The sequence below is a fragment of the Drosophila elegans genome, unplaced genomic scaffold (assembly GCF_018152505.1).
Source record: "Drosophila elegans isolate 14027-0461.03 unplaced genomic scaffold, ASM1815250v1 contig_133, whole genome shotgun sequence".
NCBI lineage: Eukaryota > Metazoa > Arthropoda > Insecta > Diptera > Drosophilidae > Drosophila > Drosophila elegans.
The window spans coordinates 382,778-398,429 of record NW_024545499.1 but is presented as its reverse complement, the minus strand read 5'-3'; the positions used below and the strand labels follow the sequence as shown (position 1 = coordinate 398,429).

The 15,652-nt window shown below is 41.5% G+C and overlaps 8 protein-coding genes across 9 annotated transcripts; 4 read left to right on the top strand and 4 right to left on the bottom strand.

Annotated features, from left to right (window-relative positions):
* Nucleotides 1-149: 149 nt before the first annotated feature.
* LOC108145190 (juvenile hormone epoxide hydrolase 1) lies at nucleotides 150-2,050 on the bottom strand. The gene is made up of 4 exons (XM_017270432.2): nucleotides 1,796-2,050; nucleotides 1,520-1,719; nucleotides 1,258-1,468; nucleotides 150-1,199 (listed from the first exon to the last, which is right to left on the bottom strand). Exons 1-4 carry the CDS (start codon nucleotides 2,003-2,005, stop codon nucleotides 396-398), a joined length of 1,425 nt encoding a protein of 474 aa, XP_017125921.1. The 5' UTR covers nucleotides 2,006-2,050; the 3' UTR covers nucleotides 150-395.
* Nucleotides 2,051-2,846: 796 nt separating this feature from the next.
* On the bottom strand, nucleotides 2,847-5,359 carry LOC108145187 (juvenile hormone epoxide hydrolase 1). The gene is made up of 4 exons (XM_017270428.2): nucleotides 5,065-5,359; nucleotides 4,508-4,707; nucleotides 4,195-4,402; nucleotides 2,847-3,761 (listed from the first exon to the last, which is right to left on the bottom strand). The coding sequence occupies exons 1-4, from the start codon at nucleotides 5,260-5,262 to the stop codon at nucleotides 2,976-2,978; spliced, it is 1,392 nt and encodes a 463-aa protein (XP_017125917.1). The 5' UTR covers nucleotides 5,263-5,359; the 3' UTR covers nucleotides 2,847-2,975.
* A 1,220-nt stretch (nucleotides 5,360-6,579) lies between these two features.
* On the bottom strand, nucleotides 6,580-8,525 carry LOC108145185 (juvenile hormone epoxide hydrolase 1). Its single transcript, XM_017270426.2, has 3 exons — nucleotides 7,964-8,525; nucleotides 7,696-7,900; nucleotides 6,580-7,566 (listed from the first exon to the last, which is right to left on the bottom strand). The coding sequence occupies exons 1-3, from the start codon at nucleotides 8,362-8,364 to the stop codon at nucleotides 6,766-6,768; spliced, it is 1,407 nt and encodes a 468-aa protein (XP_017125915.1). The 5' UTR covers nucleotides 8,365-8,525; the 3' UTR covers nucleotides 6,580-6,765.
* A 1,046-nt stretch (nucleotides 8,526-9,571) lies between these two features.
* LOC108145146 (small ubiquitin-related modifier) lies at nucleotides 9,572-10,122 on the top strand. The gene has a single exon (XM_017270360.2). The coding sequence runs from the start codon at nucleotides 9,653-9,655 to the stop codon at nucleotides 9,887-9,889; it is 237 nt and encodes a 78-aa protein (XP_017125849.1). The 5' UTR covers nucleotides 9,572-9,652; the 3' UTR covers nucleotides 9,890-10,122.
* A 618-nt stretch (nucleotides 10,123-10,740) lies between these two features.
* On the top strand, nucleotides 10,741-12,584 carry LOC108145145. 2 transcript variants are annotated; one of them, XM_041707460.1, is made up of 5 exons: nucleotides 10,741-10,910; nucleotides 10,962-11,107; nucleotides 11,159-11,240; nucleotides 11,299-11,386; nucleotides 11,445-11,550. In XM_041707460.1, the coding sequence occupies exons 1-4, from the start codon at nucleotides 10,808-10,810 to the stop codon at nucleotides 11,346-11,348; spliced, it is 381 nt and encodes a 126-aa protein (XP_041563394.1). In that variant the 5' UTR covers nucleotides 10,741-10,807; the 3' UTR covers nucleotides 11,349-11,386; nucleotides 11,445-11,550. The 2 variants fall into 2 exon arrangements, with proteins under 2 accessions (XP_041563394.1, XP_041563396.1); XM_041707462.1 differs by lacking the exons at nucleotides 11,299-11,386; nucleotides 11,445-11,550 and adding an exon at nucleotides 12,524-12,584.
* LOC108145147 lies at nucleotides 11,429-12,118 on the bottom strand. The gene is made up of 2 exons (XM_017270361.2): nucleotides 11,988-12,118; nucleotides 11,429-11,924 (listed from the first exon to the last, which is right to left on the bottom strand). The coding sequence occupies exons 1-2, from the start codon at nucleotides 12,039-12,041 to the stop codon at nucleotides 11,805-11,807; spliced, it is 174 nt and encodes a 57-aa protein (XP_017125850.1). The 5' UTR covers nucleotides 12,042-12,118; the 3' UTR covers nucleotides 11,429-11,804.
* A 396-nt stretch (nucleotides 12,585-12,980) lies between the features above and the next one.
* Nucleotides 12,981-13,483, top strand: LOC108145139 (diptericin A). The gene has a single exon (XM_017270354.2). The coding sequence runs from the start codon at nucleotides 13,031-13,033 to the stop codon at nucleotides 13,340-13,342; it is 312 nt and encodes a 103-aa protein (XP_017125843.1). The 5' UTR covers nucleotides 12,981-13,030; the 3' UTR covers nucleotides 13,343-13,483.
* Nucleotides 13,484-14,926: 1,443 nt separating this feature from the next.
* Nucleotides 14,927-15,440, top strand: LOC108145141 (diptericin-A). The gene is made up of 2 exons (XM_017270356.2): nucleotides 14,927-15,074; nucleotides 15,132-15,440. Exons 1-2 carry the CDS (start codon nucleotides 14,952-14,954, stop codon nucleotides 15,378-15,380), a joined length of 372 nt encoding a protein of 123 aa, XP_017125845.1. The 5' UTR covers nucleotides 14,927-14,951; the 3' UTR covers nucleotides 15,381-15,440.
* Nucleotides 15,441-15,652: the final 212 nt, after the last annotated feature.

Sequence of the window (15,652 nt, the reverse complement as noted above, 5' to 3'; positions counted from 1 at the left end):
TGCTTAACCAGGTACCATTTTCAGTATTTTTTATTCCCTTTTAAAAATATAAAAATAGAGTTATGCAAATAAAGCTTAAAGCCCATATATGATAAAAAAAAAGTCCCTTTAAAATGTATAACCTGCTCAAAAAGTAAATCCAAATGAAATGTAATCTGTATTTTGCAATTGATGTATATTTTTTTATTTTTTTTTTTTTATTTTTAAAAAAATTTAATGTTTAACTCTTTTTGGTTACCCTTAACTAATTACATTTTGGTATGCCTTTATTTTAAAGCCCAACTTAGGTAAAGTGCAAAAATGTATACCTTCCAGGATCAAAACCAAATAAGATATCGATAACAACACAAAACCGCCCTTTTTGAAAAGGAGGCGTCTTTATAAAAAAAAAACATTTACAGCGACTTAATTCTAAATTTGCGTTCCACCGTCTTTACAAACTCGATAAAGTCCTGGTAGAGCACCTTTGGCACCTCCAGAGCGGCAAAGTGTCCACCCTTTTTGTGGTAGGTGCTGTGCACCAGGTTCGTGAACTTGTCCTGCAACTGGATGTCCAGGAAATGCATGATGTCACTCTTGAACCGGGCACATCCCGTGGGCACTTTAGTGGGAACCCTCTCCAGGCGCAAGTTCCGCTGCTCCTGGGCGTACTGCTCCGCATACAGACGCTGCGAGGTGGTGATCGAGTTGGTCAGGTAGTAGATCATCAGGTTGTCCAGCAGGGCGTCCATTTTGTAGCGCTTTGTGAGTCCACCATCCTTCAGTGATCGGTAGCTGGGATTGGTCCACGTGGAGAACTTCTCCAGAATATAGGCGGCCAGTCCCACTGGATTGTCGGTGAGTGCGGCTCCAATGGTGTCCGGTTTGGTGGCTTGGATGTGGAAGTAGCCGCTCTCCTCCATCAGGTACTTCAGTTCATTGGACTTCGGGAAGAAGAAATCCCCAAAGCCGGAGGGCGCAAACAAACTGGGCCAAAAACCGGCCGCAAAACCCTTAACCAAGGATTTAGGACTCATACTGTTGCACAGGTTCGAGTGGTAACCAAGGACATTTTCCGGATATAAGGTGGCCATGTTGCTGCCAATGATGCTGCCCCAATCTCCACCCTGGATGAAGAACTTGTCGTAGCCCAAGCGCAGCATAAGATTCCTCATTATAACGGCCACCTGAGCGGGACCCAGACCCTTCCGCGAAGTGCCCTGCAAGATCAGAGAAGGATTAGCTTGTGAATAGGTCTTCGAACAGGAGCACACCAACCTCCGACCAGCCATAGCCCGGCAAACTGGGCACCACCACGTTGAAGATGTACTTGTTGTTCTTGTCCAGGTTGGTCTGGTGCAGCAGATGGATGAGGTCGTAGAACTCCCGCACCGATCCCGGCCAGCCGTGCAGCAAGAGCACCGGATAGTGCTGCTTGCCCACTTTGTTGTCGTCGTAAACCATCAGGTGGAGGAAGTGCATGCGTAGCCTAAAAGTCCGTTACTATCTGTGGATATGATAAGTGCCGCTCTTATCTCACCCCTGAATTTCGGTGGTGAAGTGGTTGAACTGCCACAGGAACACCTCGCGTTCGCGCCAACGAGGCAGGTAGTCGTCACGCCAGTATTCCACGACCTCCTTCAGGTAATCCGTATTGAATCCGTATTCGAAAGCCACGCCCTCGAGGGGAGGCGTTAAGCGCAGGGTGCGATTGAGGCGACTCTTCAAATCAGCAATGGTCTGCAGATAGTCCAGATAGTATGTGTCAATAAATGTGTAGTAATTAAAAATCAAATAACAGATAGCCCCCACTCACCTTCTCCGGGTAGCTAAGCCTATTGCCAATCACCTCCGAACTGTTGGCTAGGTAGGCGGCATAGTCCTTCGGCTCGGCTTCATCGCCCCACCACTGCTGAGGATCCAGCTGGGGAATGGGCAAGTCGGCCCACAGTTGGCTCACATTCCTGTAGACCAACCCGCCTCCAATGGCCAGTAACAAGACCAGAATTTTAGCCGTAACACCCATCCTTCGCTGTCGGCAGATCCACTCACACTGACTGACTGGGATCGTTGCTCCGATTCCGACGATTCCGATGATTCCGACGATTCCAGCATATCATCGTGGGCGCAGCTCTCGTTTTCGTCGCTCACCATGATAAGCGACTTTGAGTGACCACCCTACAGCCGATCAGTTAAGGCTTATCGACGGGTTCACTTTGGACTCCACTGAGACGCCGTAGCGGCTTCCCAAATCGTGGATGACTATGACTCGGCTGGAGCAGCTTTATTGTTTATTTACTCGGCAAAGCTTTCGTGTCGGTTTTTGTTTGAAGCTTTTTGGTGGGGGGGGGGGCCCATAGGTACATAGAGAAAGAGGAGGGGGGGCGGGTATAATTGATATTTTGCGACGCAGCTGGTGTTCCAGGTTAGGTAGATATACCCTATATTTTGGATCTAATCAAAGATAACCTTGATTTATCATCAAAATGAGAGTTTAAAATTAAATTTTTGTTAAATGTTTTATAGTTTGACATACAAAGTTTTAGTTTAAGATAAATATATCTTTAAGATTTATCAAAAATTAAAGTTAAAAAGAGCTTAAAATGTTATTTTATTTATTACTAAATATAAATGATGCAAATTTTAATATTTACTTAGCTTTATAAAAAATTAATTTATTTAAAAATCACTTTATACAGGGTATTTCCAAGCCGACTACAGACAACCAGTGAAACTTACGTAAGAATGTTCCCAGCTTAGATTTATCTGTGTATGTATATAAATACCTTTAGAAAGCAAACACAAAACTGCCCCTTGGTTCTCCACTTTATCACTTATCAAAGTTTCCAAACAAAAAACTCTTCCACTTTTGGTTTTCAAAGCAGATAAGGCAAATTCAATCACCAAGCCGATTTGTTTTAATTTTCGCAACAGACACAGTCTACAGTAACACAACATTACAATGCATTCCTAGAACTAATTAGGAAAGTAGTCAGTCAGGACAAATCGGCCTTCTGGACAAAGCTAACGAAGTCATCGTACAGCTGCTGGGGCAGCTCAAAGGCAGGGAAGTGACCGCCGTCCTGGTGGTGGGTACTGTGCACCAGATTGGGGAACTTGTTGGCCAGAACCGAGTCGGGGGCGTGCACGATCTCATGGGCAAAGCGAGTGCATCCAGACTTGGCCTTGATGGGCAAGCTGTCCACGGCCAGGGCGAGCTGCGAGGCAACCATGGATTCGGAGTACAGGCGCACGGAGGTGGTAATGGAATTGGTCACGTAATAGATCATCACATTGTCCAGCAGCTGGTCGTAGGTGAACCTCTTGGTGAGTCCGCCATCCGGAAGCGATCTAAATGCGGGGTTCGTCCACGTGGAGAACTTCTCCAGAATATAGGCAGCCAGTCCTGTTGGATTGTCGATCAGGGCATTGCCGATGGTGTCTGGCTTTGAGGCCTGTATGTGGGCATAGCCCATTTCCTGCAATATAATGCCGAACATGTGTCCCAATCCCTTGTAGAAACTGGCGTGCTGGCTGTCCACAAACCAGCTGGGGAAGAACGAGGCCAACACCAACTTTATCTGGCCCAGGGGGCTGTTGTTTCCGCACATGTTCGAATGGTATCCCAGTACGTTCTCTGGAAACAGTGAGGCTACATTGGATCCAATTATCGAGCCCCAGTCGCCGCCCTGCACCAGGAACTTATCGAATCCCACTCGCAGCATCAGGTTGCGCATCACCACCGCCACTTGGGCCACACCGAATCCAGTTTTCGAAGAGCCCTAAAAATGGTAAATTGATTGGTCATTGAAAATAAACTCTTAGTAGATTTACAATGCAAATTATTGAGTTAGAATATTAAGTAATGAATTTTCTTTAAAAGATACTTATTGTATGTTGTGTATCTCTTAAGTGAAAAATATATTTATCATATAATAATACAATACATTTATATTAGCAAATAAATATTCAAAAATATGTTGAAATATGTGTTTTTAACAAATTTTTGATCTCGAAAAGGCTAACAAATAGATACAACAAGTAAATAGATCGATAAAGCCAACATTAATAATAAATACAAAATATTTATGATAATAATGTGGCGTAAGCACAGAATTGCACAAAAAAAAAAATTAAAAAATTTGTTATTAAGTAGTTTAATTTTAAATACTAATTCTCAAGGCAAAAAATATTTAATGGAATGAGAGTACTTACCTGAGACCATCCATAGCCTGGCAGACTGGGCGCAATCACCTCGAAGACGTAGTCGCTCTTTTCGTTCGGCGTGGTCAGCAGGGGAATGAAGTCGTAGAATTCGCGGACGGTTCCGGGCCAGCCGTGCATCAAGAGCAGGGGCAGCACCTTCTTGGGCTTCTGGCCCTTCACCTGGGCGGGCTTGGCATGAATAAAGTGAATTTTCAAACTGCGAAAAGAGGAAAGCGTTTGGAGTCAAGTCTCGGGGTTAATGTGCAAATGCAACTAATTATGCATGGGGGCAATGGATTGGCATTAGAGTTCCGCTACTAACCCCTGAATCTCCGTTTGGTAGTGATCCAGCTTCTTGAGGTACTGCTCGCGGTCGCTCCACTTGGCCAAATAGGTATCACGCCAGTATTTCACCACCTTGGCCAACTCGTTGGCATTGAAACCGTATTCGAATCCCACACCCTCCAGCGGCGCCTGGGCCTTCGAAGGACGACTAAGCTGGTTCTTCAGATCCTCAATTACCTGGGCAATTGAAAGGATAAGGATTATTAGAAAAAGGTGTAAGTAGAAATATCTTAATGATTCTGTTATAAAATAATATATGAACCTATAAAAAAGGTCATTTTATATCTTTTCTTGATTACATTTTATTAAATCGTATATAATTACAATTTCATTGTATCACTTCATTTGAAGCAAACATATTTCAAAACTTGGGCAATACCTGCATCATTAAATATCATGATGATATTTTGGTTATAAGACCCATATTGACAAGGAAGAGTACAAAACGAACAAGCTGTATTGTACGTACATACATATGTACATATGTATCTGGTAAACATGTTTATATGATTTTTTGCTATACTCGAATCTTACCTCTGGCTTAACGCTGATGTCGTAGGGCAGGATGGCCTTGTTCTCTCGATAGGGTTCCTTTAACGCTGGACCCCAGTAGGCATTGTTGTCCAGATCGGGTCTCTTGCCGGGCGCCGAAAGGTCGCGATAGTTCTTATAGCCGACGGCCGCCAGTATGGCCAGGCCTCCGATCAGGATCCGCACCCAGACGTTCGCCATTGTGTCACTACTATATTCTATATATATATACTATACATATATATTTGGGAGCAACAACTGCACAGCTGCTTGTATGCGATCACCAAGCACAAATGATTTTAAATTGACAAACAACCGGCAAACGAAAGCTTTTGCCGGCTTGTCGATCGCAAGTGGATCGCAATTGGATCGTATGTCCAGCTGCACTGCAATGTGAGCATGATAAGGCAAATAATGCTAGAGAGAGAGAGAGAGCTTTTGCACACAAATTGAAGAAGAGCAAGTCATGAAACATAGCTTTAATGTTAGTAATGAAGATGATCATGCAGTTGCGTTTATCAGTTGGTCAAAGCTGCAAAGGCGTAGAACTAAATTGGGGAGAAGCGATTCATGCTTAGAATGTAAATAAATAATTTTGGTTGAGCTGAATACAAATAAATAAAATAATGATGAACGCGAATTTCAATTATCAACACGCGACAGCTTCGATACAAGTCAAAAGACAATCAATCGCATTTATGAAATGACAGTAAATAAGGTACATTTCAAATCAATTGTTTACAACATAAATACACTTTGGCTGTCTTATCGTAATCTCGATACGAGACCTTTGGAATTCTTATTTTATATCACAAACAATTAGTGAGGGTATTAGGCTCCACTTTTTACCAGTCAATTGCTTGCATGTTATACCTGTTACTCGTAAGGTAAAAGGGTATATTGTATTCGTTGAAAAGTCTTTAACAGGTAAAAGGAAGCGATTCCGACCAAATAAAGTATAAATGTATATTCTCGTAAACTATTAAAACTAAATATTGGGACTTGGCACACAGATTCTAGTAGTTCCTACTCAGCGCAAGTTTTTTTTTAACGGAGTCACGCCCACTCTAACGCCCACAAATCGTGAAAGTATGAACTGTCACTCTGAGACATATTAAACCGTAGGTGTTGGAATTTTTTTTTTGTGTTTCGGTCTTTTCTATTATCAGTAGAAAAAAAAAAAACAAAAAAAAATTCATCTTATATTTTAGAAGTTATACGGTTTTGGAGTCCTCTGCCTCGGAATGTTCTGTAGGGAGAATACTTAGTTTGAAGTTTATTGGCTGAGTAAGGGGTATCTAATAGTCGGGAAACTTGACTATTGCGTTCCCACTTGTTTTTTTTTTAAGACATGCATTTCAAAATGAGAAATAAAATGTTTAAAATATTTCGTTTAAACTACGTCACTATGGACGGCTGCAAATGTAGTGACGATGCGCACGATACTAAATATAGCCGCAGATTGGAAAATTTGCTGTCATTTAAATAAAAAAACAATTTAGCTACAAAAAATCAATATAGATTTTATGGCCAATTTGTATTGATCTTTCGTTGCATGTTTAATTTTAAAGAAATTTACATCACGACATTAGAACTACAAAGTAATAGGTGCCTAGTTTAAACAGCACGTCAATATACATATATTATATATCAGGTCTGGTTAAACCACAGTACAAAGATGGAGCGTTTGTAATAGGAAACAGTTTATTTCTTCTCCTCATCATGGAGACCAATCTTGGCGGCAAAGGCGGTGAAGTCGTTGTACAACATGGCCGGCATCTCCAGGGCGGCGAAGTGGCTGCCCTGCTGGAAGTACATGGAGTGCTTAAGGTTGGGGAACTTGTCCCGCAGCTGCCAGTCGGTCACCGAGGGCAGGTCGAACCGGAAGCGGGCACAGCCCATGGGAACCGGGGACTGCACGCGGTCCAGCTGCAGATCCCTGTACGTCTTGGACACGTTCTCCAGATAGAAACGGGCCGCCGTGGTGGCCGAATTGGTCAGGTAGTAGACCATCAGGTTGTCCAACACCGCCTCCAGACCGAAGACCGTGACTATGGCGCCAAAGTCCTGCTGCAGGCCGGGATTCGTGCAGGTCTGGAACTTCTCCAGGATGTAGGAGGCCAGGCCGACGGGACTGGAGGTCAGGGCCGCTCCAATTGTGTCCGGCTTGGTGGCCTGGATGTGGAAGTAGCCGCTCTCCTTCAGCAGCATCAGCCACTTGTCCCACACGGGAAAGTGGTGGTCTACAAAGAATCTGGAGGGCAGGTACTTCTCCGGGTAGAAGCTGCCGTAGATTCCCTTGATAATGGCCAGTGGCGAGTGCAGGACGCACATGTTCGAGTGGTAGCCAATCACGTTCTCCGGATAGAGAGTGGCCAGGTTGCTGCCAATGATGCTGCCCCAATCTCCTCCCTGGACGAAGAACTTCTTGTGGCCCAGACGGAGCATCAGGTTCCTCATCACGGTGGCCATCTCGGCGGCATTAAATCCGGGTCGGGTAGCAGCCTACGGTAAAGATTTTGTTATCAGTGGTATTCAAAGATTGTCATGTGGTTGATAAGCTTTTTGGTCTTTACTATTACCGTTTGACCAAAGCTTTGGATCAGTTTAAATGTTTCCCTCACAGTTACTCACATCAGACCATCCGTAGCCCACCAGCGAAGGAGCCACCACCTCGAAAGCAAAGTCCGAGATGTTTTGGTCCTTGGTGAGCATGGGTATGAAATCGTAGAACTCGCGCACCGATCCTGGCCAGCCGTGGAGCAGCAGCAGCGGATACACGTGCTTCCTGGCCTTGGCTTCCTCAGAGGCCTGCTCGTGAATGAAGTGGATGTTCAATCTGCAGGAGAATCAGGTCATTGGTATGCCATTCGAATATATAAACAAAGGCTCTTCCACCCACCCCTGGATTTCGGTCTTGTACTGCTTGAACGAATTGAACAGCTCCTGGCGCTCGTCCCACTTGGTCAAGTACTTGTCCCGCCAGTAGTCCACAAACTGCTCCAGCGCATAGGTGTTGAAACCGTACTCGAAGGCGATCCCGTCCAGCGGATCGGTGAGTTTCAGGGTGCGGTTGAGTTCCTTGCGCAGCTCATCGATCTCCTCCTGCGGCACTTGCAGCTTGAACTCGTAGATCTTCTCGTCGGGCACAAAGTCCTTGCCGTCGCCAGGACCCCAGTAGGTGTTGTCCTTGAACTCGGGCTTGGGCAGTGGTTTGGTCAAATCCGTAAACACCACGTAGCCGTAGCCCACGAAGGCACCGAACAGGGCCACAATCAGCCCGAACACTATCAGGCACTTCATTCTGGCCGCTGCCGCAATTAGCTTCCGTTCGTTGTGAATTTAAATGAGTCTCGCACCTCCCACCAGAGATAATGGTTTCTGATCCCAAATCCCAGTCCAAATCCGAAACAAAGACGACCGTGCTCCCAGAAAGCCGCTGAAGAACTGACTGCCATCGCATTTTCTCATTCCCAAATTGTCTCGCAAAGCTCTATCGAAATTCGTTGTCGCCGTTATAGTATACGTTCGTATTATATTTATAAATTCGTTTAGATACCGCTGGCTATCGTGCACAGTGGTGCAAAATGTGCTCATCACCTTGCTCTTTGCTCATTAAACCCATTTGCGGTTATTATGTTTTATTTCAAAGTTCATGTTTTCGGTGCTTATCTTGTTTTGTTTGGGTCAAAACATTGCCATTTAATTACTGCTTTTTGAAGCACGAGCTCATGGGTCAGCCAGATGATTTCATGAAGCACTAAGCTAAATAGTAAAAACTTTTTTGATGTCTTGCATTAGTACTTTCAGAGTTCTGTTTCCTTGGTTAACAGAAACTGCTGTATATATATTTTTTTTAATTCTATGATAATAGGATACTATTACCACTAACCATACCATATGGTTAGTGCTATTACTTAATAAAACTTTCAAGCCATCATTCTACATAAATCTTTAAATCTGTTTATCATACCATATTTCCAATAGTACTCATATTGGATAGGATATTCTAGGTACTAATAATAATTAATAAATATATATAATTATATATTTATTTTTTCCAAAATTCGAAATAATATGTATTTTCGGATCATGGTTTTATTATACTTCTAAAAATGTTGGTTGCTTTGGTTTCATCTCTTTTATTCTGTAAAACTTTTCCTGCCACATCTCATCCAGAAATTAAACATTTCATAATAATTCTTATCAGTTTTTATAATGACTCGAGACCAAGGTGCGCTTTCGGGTTAGACTGGGCTACATACCCACGTCTGCACCTTGAATGGCCATCGATTTCGGAGCGAGATAGGCTGACCCACACATGAGTATGTGAGACAAGAGTGAGGGTGACTTGGGAATAGTCGCAGCTACTTAAAGGCAACGTTTATCTTATCGGGGCTCTCTCGGAACTTGTTTATTGGTAAGCGGTCCGCCGGCAACTGATCGTAAATCTAAGCCCTTCTGCCACTGATGATGTGGCTCCAAACAAAAAGCGAAAAATGAATGAACTCGGTTGATCAGAAGGCCACGTGGCTACTATCACTTTGTAAATAGAATCCTAGACCCCATCACTAAATTCACAGCCCCCGCAATGGCCCATCAGAGCAAAATCCTTTGGCTGTTTTCTGAAGATGGCCCTCACCTGCAGTACCATGTGATCATCGATGAGCCCATGGCCGCCTATCTCAAGGATAAATATGCTAAGGCAATTGGCGTGCACCCTAGTTCCCTGATCCTGGTCTTTGATGGTAAACCAATTCAGGATCAGGACACCTTCGACTCTTTGGCCATGGACGAAGATGATATCATAGACGTTTTAGTGTCCTGATGCCATGAAAACATGTTTGTTTATTTTTGATTCACGTAATTGCAGAGCAGAGTCAATGAACTAAGCTACCGCATGTACTTGGCAAGCACAGTGAGAAATTGATTAGGCCGTTTGATGAAAAACATAAGTAAATAATGCCTGCTTGTAATATTTAAAAGTCGGAAATTAATTGTTAAAAAAATGTAGGTTTTCTTTAATAAATATTTAAATATTTTGTTATACTAATAATAACAACATTAAACAAAGTATGAAATTACAGCAGTTTTCTTTCTATGTCCGGGTATAATTTCTGTAAATTGTCAGCAAACTATAATGCTGTCGACATGCAACTATGGAAGGATTTGGGCGGCGGGGGTCTCGAAAAATCCACAAAAGTGCCGCCAAACATGCAAGACACCGAAAAAGGAGGCGTGGTCGCCGTGGCAAAAACAATGATGTGAAAGGTAATTCGAGTGAAATTAACGCAATTACCATGCCGCAGTCAAAGGACTCAAATTCACTTCCGATGCACTGCAGCTGAAAAAAGTAAAGTTTGTTCGCGTGCCGCAAACAAATCGCATTGATACTTGGAAGCGTGTCAAAGCTGCCACCTCCGGGGGCAATAGAGAAGTCTCTGTTCCGGGGCCCAATCGCAGCCCATTAATGCCGGCTCTGCCAGGCTAATTCCCATTTTATTGAGTGCTCCAGTTAGGGCTAAAGTTTGGCACCACGGCTGCCCATGGCAACCCACCTCCCACCCCGAGGGGGCGTGGTCTTAATGGCCGCAATTAGCTTTTCATCCAGCTGACACGCACTTGTCGTAAAAGTACATTGAACCTTTGGCTAAATTGATTTTCGTTCGGGCAGGCCAGGCAAAGTGATTCATTTTGTTTTACATATTAAATATACACTATTTTTAACAAAAGGCCCAGAAAAAGTATGCCAAATCGACCGGGTGAACGTTGGTTTGTCATAACCACCTTGGCCTCGTGGAACTTAGTGAGCGGTTTCGGGTTTTACGCCTACATTCTGGATTGCTACTGTTAGTTAGACCATGCTCTACCAAATAATTGATATTCATTGTTTACTTCAGTTAATTATCCACCCGAACACGAGAAAAGGCAGTTCAAATATCACACATTTTCCGGGAGAATTAACCAAGATATTGTTATCGGAATTACTGTGGTTATGTTTTTCCAGATATTATCCACGATATTGCTGTGCCTGGCATTAAATGAGGTGAAACTTGTGCTATAACCAAATAATCTATAATTATTAATTACGTTTCAGACCAGGCGAAAATGTTTTATTTACGGAATTTTTATTAGCATGGCTTTTCCGTGCGCCTGTCTTCCGGTTTGGCCTTTGGCTGGTAAGTTTTCCATTGCTTTACAATGATAATCCTGTCCTTCAGTTTTTATTTTTAACAGTGACACATGTCTCCATTGCTTTGGTAGCCCTTAGTTACTACTTCGATTAAATTAAAATGTTCTTTGATTTACAACCAACTATTTAAAGGTTAAAACTCGAGTACGATTTGATGAAGCAAACAATTAAAGATGGACTTGTATTTCAGATTCTCTATTGTCATCAGCCTGAAATCATGCTACATAAATGTATTTTCGTGGTCATTGTACGTATAGTTTTTTCAGTGACTTACATATTTTTAAACAAAAGCTGTACTTGCAAAAATGAACACTATCAGTCATAAAATGATTATGAAAGTTAAATTTAATACTTTTAATTTTTGTTTTTTTTCTATTATTTGCCAATTTGCCCCAAGCTCAGTTTTACATCATCCCAAAAGTATGTTACAATTATGACTTTTGTACCATTACTGATAAGCAGCAAGTGGTAATTATAGTATAATCTTTGAATTATTTATATATATAAAAAGAATTATTGAATATAAGACGTATGAAAGATCCCCAAACTTTCAGTTTTCCTGGGCATCATACGTCCAAGGAAATTCTTCCTTTTCCGGTGGTCCTTCCCCTTTTATTCCGATTTCAAGCTCCTGATCATCGGCTGATGATTGGCAAGTGACGTGTCCCAACTGTAAATAAAACACGTTTTTTAAAGATTTTTTATATACATTTTTTCAGTGCCCTTTACTCACCCAGAAGACCATCAGAATGGCCAAAGTGTTAATAAATATCGATTGTATCAACATTTCTCTTTGCTGCCTTGTCTGTCGACTGCTATTGGGAAACTGTTTTCGTGTTTACATATGCCCTCTGCTTTAAATCAATTAATGCGTATTAAATATTTATGTTTGTATTTTCGATTGTTTACATACAACGCTCTTTATCTGCCGCTGTTGCTGATGCGACAATTTCAATTTAATCCACAGCACAGTGAAAAGTTCAATCATAAAATACAACTTTGGAAATAAAAACAAAAATAAACAGGAACTGTATAAATTAGTATTCGCCTGAATCCTTAAAAATACACTTACTATATAGTTGTCAATATTAATGCGAAGTTGAAATTAAAATCTGTTGGGAATCTGCTGTAGAATTAAACATGTAGAACTCTTTCGAATTTTGATTTAGCGCGTTGCAGGGATTTACTATTCGGGGCTTTAACTGCTTTCTGCTTTAAAATTAGTCTTGCCTTTAAGACCTTTATATATACTGTTGAAATAATTTTCAGGGGGAAATACATCAATTTACCCGAGAAGAGAAACAAAGTGAGCTCGAGGACCTCATGCTAAACAAAAACACCCAAAATATATTAAATTGTCCACTATTTAAGTAATCATTTAAGGTAATCATAATATTAGTAATCTACAAAAATATAATTATTTAATTTTTACGAGTACATAGCAGATTTCATTAATATTTAGATAATAACTCAGCACGCTTCATAAGAATGTTGTTATGTTGTTTATAAAATATGTACGGGATAAAGAACCTTTGTTTTTTTTTCTGATGAGGGCGCGTTGGGGTTTCCCTTTAGGTGACCTGCAATCGGTTACAATTATGAGAGAATTATCACCACAAGGTGACGTTCTAGTGTAATACATATATCAGATAACTAAGTATATAAGATTGCATCGGGGATTTCTTTCAGGCTGGCAATCGGCCTATAAAAGAGCTTCAAAACTACAGCAGAATTATCAGTCAACAGACTCAAGTCTTCTCATCGAGATCAGCCGAAATGCAGTCTACCATTATCTTCGCCATGCTGTGCTGCGCATTCGGCGCTGCTTTGGCTCATCCGAATCCCGAGGATCTGACCATGAAGCCCACCCCACCACCTCAGTATCCTCTCAATCTGCAGGGCGGAGGTGGAGGTGCCCGAGGCGATGGATTCGGCTTCAATGTTGGGGGTCGACAGAATGTCTGGACCAGCGACAACGGACGCCACGAGATCGATTTGACCGGAAGATATGGCCAGCACTTGGGCGGACCTTATGGAAACTCACCAGCCAGCTATGATTTAGGAGGCGTCTACCGCTTCAGATTCTAGAAGATTTGGCGAAACATATTATCAACTATAAACATACGAATACCTGCCCATAATTCGCTATCTAAACTGTCATCAAATAAGTTTTTGCTTAAAAAAAAAATATTCATACTTTTGAGAAATATATTACCAAATACAACCAAACGTATACCTGACCATAATTTCCCTATCTCAATTGCCATCAATGTCCTTGGCGCTGTGTGTTTACCCCGGAACATTCAGGCAGACTTCTAGAGACAGAGGTTGGGTCACAGATGATCTTGCAGTTTGGCTAATTGTTGATACATCTTGTTTGGCCAACTCCGTTGGGTAATAACAAATTACGATGACAGGCGGTCTTAATGAAACCTGCCAAGACAAAACGTTTTTTGCTAATTGGATTTATTGCGTAAACTGTCGAAAGAACCTTCGATGGAAATTTATCATGCCGCTGGCGCATCATCCGCAACATCCGCAGCCTAACCCGAAGATTAAAATATTACGCCATCCCCAACGAAAGCGAATGAATGGCTAACAAATAATTCATGAAGAGGCTGTATTCTAAACTCTTTTACATACAAATTGGGGGATTACCAAATGTTTTTCACATCATTAATTTGACCTAAGGAAAGCCAAATTGAGTTGACCTTGCAAAATGATGAATCGATTTGGGAAACTGAGTTCTTGCCTGGGGAAGTGAAACCTGTGGGTTGATTATTTTTATTTTTTTTTTTAGGTACTAAGGTTTTGTCGAAAGTTTTGTGTCCGAGATTCTTTTTAATGGGAACCCGAAGGTGGAATAGTGATTAAAAGTGATTAAAAGCCAGAAGATGAGCTCGTGATATGTGCTCCCGAAATAGTGCTACAGAAGCTTAAAATTTATTGTCTGCATTTAAAACTGGGTCATAAAAAAGAAAGTATCTGCAAGAAAGATATGACTAGAATTTGCTAGTTATCTAGCATAATGAAAAACAAGATACGAAGTTAATTGCAAATATAATAAATGTACCAAATATATAATTGCTTTGAACCTAATAAAATTATGAAATTTCTTAACGCTATTTATTCAAGAAGATAATTCTTGTAAAAAGTTATAATTGTCGATAGAATAAATGTGCCAAAAGATAGAATTATTCTTTTTAACCTAACAAAAATAGGTTATTTCTTAGCGCTATTTATTCAAGAAGAAAGTACTTAGAAATAGTAGACACAAATGCTTCTTAAAAAGTGATGACGATATAATATATGCATGCATGTGCTTTTTTCTCCACGAATGTCACATTTATGAAGTGTACTTAGATGTAATAAGTTGAGTACTCCCCCTTTAAGCGCATTTAGGCGATTATTAACACAGCTGCCACTCATGAATGACTTTTAAAGCCAAATACCTCTGCATTCATTGTTTCTGGTTGGGATTCACTCTGTCGTCTGCCTCTGTTTGTAGAGCCTACACATACTTCTTATCAAAAAGATGTGGGGATCCACTAGTGAACCACTGGATCGGTGTCGTCTAGAATGGGATTCCCTGTTGGGGGATTCATCTGTCAAGACTGATAAGCGACCGATCTGAGGTATATAAGACCTGAGTTCGATTCCAACCGTATTCAGTTGACAAAGTCTAACCAAAAGCAAAATGCAATTCGCCTCCAGTTTTCTCCTCTTGGCTTGTGCCTGTGCCTGTGCCTTCTCCAGTGCCTTGGCCTATCCTTATCCTGATCCCCGAGATATTGTGAACCTGACCCCTGAACCCTTGGCGGTAAGTTGCTAAAGAAAAATGTATATAGCTTAAGGTTTAAGCTAGTCTATTTTCCAGTACTCCCCCAATTTCGACGTTGTACCCTTGCAAAGAGTGCGTCGCCAGTTCCAATTAAACGGCGGTGGCGGTGGAAGCTCCAAACAGGGATTCGATCTGAACCTCAACGCCCGTGCCCCAGTTTGGCAGAGCCAGAATGGACGCCACTCCCTTGACGCCACGGGATCGTATGCTCAGCACCTTGGAGGACCCTATGGCAACAGTCGACCTCAATTCGGAGCCGGAGGAGTGTACACCTTTAGGTTCTGATTAGTTTTCATTTCATAATATTTATTTAGAATAAATAAAAAATCATACTTTGAAAACAAATTGAATCGTTTGTTTTTTTTTACCTTTTTTATGTTATCTCACTTATATAGTTACTCTCCTTTTCACGTTTAATACTAAAACAGTATTTAACAAAAAAAAAACGAAATATGTTGTTTTTGCAACTTATCGTTACAAAATTAAGTTTCAAAAAAAGTTCAGCAATCTTTTAAAAATAATATGTTTTTTTCGAATTCTAGGCCGAAAAGGTTTTA